Here is a 3,606-nt window from a genome sequence, read left to right on the forward strand (position 1 = left end):
CCTCCCCGAGCTCTCAGGTGGGGGCTCACCTTAGCAAGAGAAGATAGACCTCAAGCAAACGGGGGATACAGACTCTAGGAGACCCAAGGGGGGGAAAGTGAGTGAGGCCAGAGGGACTACCCAGGCCGGAACAGAGTTGACCAGCACATTGTGACCCGCCTGCTTCTAGCCCTTGATGGCCCAAGGCGGGTAGATCAGGTTGAGGCTCTTCTGGCTTCTGAATAGCAGGTGCCAGGGGCTGAGAGCCTTGGTGTGAAGGTGAAGCCAACAGAGAGCAGCAAGGAGGCCTGCCAGGCCTTCCTTGGAGGCCAGGTGAGGGTTGTGAATGACAAGGGAGCACTCCAACAAGTCTGGGACAGAGACAAGTCAGGTGTGGGTGCACTCTGCCAGGGCTGGTGGGCTGAAGACGCTTCGGACTTCCTTCTCGTGTCATGGAAATGTGAAGTCTGCATGGCAGAGCAGGGAGGGGCCTGGGCGCCCAGGTCTTGCCAACAATGAACTTGACAATCCTGCCCATGAATTGAGAGGACACCCCACACCAACAGAGGGGTTCCCGCTGGCAGGCTCTGCTGGCAACCCGGATACCTCCAGGCAGAGCTGGGAGGCTGAACCCTGAGGCCACATAATCTGCCTCCATGGATTATTCAGGTCAGTCAGACCTTGGAGAAGAAGAGCCTCGTGGGGTTCCAGAGTAGTGCCCTCAGGGCCCCCCAGAAGCAGTCTTGTTCAAAGCCAAGGAGGCATCTATTTGGTGGGGGGCGCTCACACCCTCTCATTCTCCCTCCTCCAGGTGGCCCCATCACTTACTCTGCTGCCCACCCTGGTGCCTGCTCTCCCTGACCAGTGTCCTCATGCCTCGCGGTCAGAAGAGTAAGCTCCGGGCCCGGAAGAAACGTCACCAGGCCCGGGAGGAGACTCAGAGTCTCAGTGAGGCCCAGGCCCAGGCCCAGACCCAGGCCCAGGCCCAGGCTGCCTCAGCAGAGGGGGAGAAGTCTTCTCCCCTGTCCTCACCTGCTGCTGAATCTGAGGCTGCTCCCCCCGGCTCCCCTGCTGCTGATCCTCCCCAGGAGCCCAAGAAGGCCCAGGGGCCTCGCTGTCCCGATGCAGGGGCCTCGTGCCCGGGGGCCCACGAAGGTGCCAAGGGCCAAGAGGCGGCAAGTGGCAGCACCTCCCAGGCGGCAGCCGCCATGGAGACCTACCGCAAGGATCCTCTCACCAGGAAGGCCAGCATGCTGGTGCAGTTCCTGCTGCAGAAGTACAAAAGCAAGGAGCCCATCACTCAGGCAGCCTTGCTGAAGGTGGTCAAGAAGAAGTACAAGAAGCACTTCCCCGAGATCCTCAGGAGAGCTGCGGATCACATGGACCTGGTGTGTGGCCTGGAATTGAAGAAAGTTAACACCAGCTACCACTCCTACACGCTGGCCAGCAAGATGGCGATCGCCAGAGAAGAGGATTTGTTGGGTAGTGCAGGCTTGCCCAAGACGGGCTTCCTGTTGGCGCTCCTGGGCGTCATCTTCATGAAGGGCAACCGCGCCTCCGAGGAGCAGGTCTGGGATTTCCTCCATGTCCTGGGGGTGCACGCTGGCAAGAGGCACCTCATCTTTGGGGATCCCCGCAAGTTCATCACCCAAGATCTGGTGCGAGATAAGTACCTGGAGTACCGCCAGGTGCCAGGCAGTGATCCCCCCACCTACGAGTTCCTGTGGGGTCCCAGGGCCCATGTGGAAACCACTAAAATGCAGGTGCTGAAGGTTCTAGCCAAGCTCAGCAATACCACCCCCAGTGCCTTCCCCGACCTGTACAAGGAGGCTCTGTTTGATGAGGCAGACAGGGCATGCATGCGATTCGCGGCCAGGGTTGGCACCACAGCCAAGGCTTATAAGCCCTCCAGGGCCCAGCTCCCCATCTCCCCCCGCACCTAGGGAGGCCTGGGGTAGCTTCCCTTGGCATCACATTTCGTCAGTTTTCCTGTTCTGTCCCTGCTCTGTCTCTGGTGAATCCTCTCACCCTCCCATGTCCTGGCCTATTACCGCTTCCTGCATAAACAAATAAAGAAATCTTAAGAAAATATCTTTTATGGTTTTATGATATAGCTCAATATTTTAGTATTGCAAGGTTGATCTTGGTTAGTTTTAACAAAATATGTATCCTCTTGTGCTTCCTTTTCACATGAGTCACTCCTGGGGCAATGTCGTTGGCTGATAGACAGTTATTGGATAGATAATAGGTGATAGGTAACTGAAAGACAGTAGATGAAAGTTCATATAGATATTTAGTTGTCACATTTTATAGACTAATTTTTTTTTCATAATGTAGTATATAAGTGACTTGGATCTCATTTTTTCTGTTTAAAGTATTTGAAAGTTATCATTTTATATTTGTTATACAAGTTGAAAATATTCAATATTTTGTTCTTGATGTAAATGAGGTAACTGCATTTGAACAGGTTTTTTTTGTGGAGATGTGTGAGAATCCAACAGTATAATACTCAGGATCACAGACTGAAGGAAAAAAAAAATAACATGTTCAAGTATTGTTTTGCTTTATTCCTTTTAGCTGTCTTTTTGTGGAAATAAATTTACATGATTTCTTCAGCATATTAAAAATATCTGTTCTAAAAATAGCATATTCTCGGGCCTCCCCTGGTGGTGCAGCGGTTGAGCTGTGGGCTGCGAAGCTGCCTGCAGCCTCTGCAGCGCCGGTTCGACCCCTGGCCACCAGCGAGGGTCCCACATGGCGCGCAGACCTCTCCTGCCGCGCCCGCTGCTCTCCTCAGCAGTGTACTTTGGTCCTTCTGCCTGTTCTGTTCCCCGCTCTGGCTCTGGTGAATTCTCTCACCCTCCCGCGCTTCTGACTGTATCCAGTGCTTGTACAAATAAATATATAAATCTTTAAAAAATAAATAAAAATAGCATATTCTCTGATCTAGTGAGTTAAAAATATAGTTTTGATGAGTGTTTGCTATTTTGGGGGATCACAATAATCATCTGAAAACTGCCAATTATTAGAGTTTCAATAATTCCCAGTGTACAGATGTTTTATAATATATTATGTCCATTCCAACATTCCTGTAACATAGACACAGCAGACTCCTGTTGCAGATCTGTATTCTCAAGTTCGTTCACTGCCTGCTAAATAACAGAGCTCCAAAACCTGTAGTTTAGATTTGTCTAAAGCTTGTATTTTCCAATCCTCCTAGCCTGCACCTTTGGATCTTTAATTCTCTTTCCCACCCCCCTCACTGCACAAAAATGTATCAAAGGGTATGAAAAAAAATGACTCTATACACAAAGCAGTGGATCGGAATGCTAGAGCCAAAGCCATAAAAATACCAACATAAATGAGAAGTATGCATAAAGGAAAAAGAATATTCAGTGTAAATATGATCATGTACATATGCCAAGTCAGTTAACCTCACAAGATTGGGGTCTCAAAAATCATCCTGAACAGCCTCTTCCCTGTAGAGAGAGAATCTCGAGAGGACAAGTCTGGAAAGAAGGACGAGATCAGTGTGTTTTTTCTCTGACCGCCCACCATCCACCTTGGGACCCTGGCCTTATGCTACAGCTTCTGCATCTCACGTGGTTAAATGACCCCTTCTCTGGC

At 50.6% G+C, this 3,606-nt stretch overlaps 1 protein-coding gene across 1 annotated transcript; it reads left to right on the forward strand.

Annotated features, from left to right (window-relative positions):
* Positions 1 to 851: 851 nt before the first annotated feature.
* LOC311187005 (melanoma-associated antigen B4-like) lies at positions 852 to 1,922 on the forward strand (the record flags this gene model as incomplete). Its single annotated transcript, XM_084258203.1, has 1 exon — positions 852 to 1,922. The coding sequence occupies one exon, from the start codon at positions 852 to 854 to the stop codon at positions 1,920 to 1,922; it is 1,071 nt and encodes a 356-aa protein (XP_084114329.1).
* Between the last annotated feature and the right edge of the window lie 1,684 nt (positions 1,923 to 3,606).

This window comes from Talpa europaea, assembly GCF_964194135.1.
Source record: "Talpa europaea genome assembly, chromosome: X".
Lineage (NCBI taxonomy): Eukaryota > Metazoa > Chordata > Mammalia > Eulipotyphla > Talpidae > Talpa > Talpa europaea.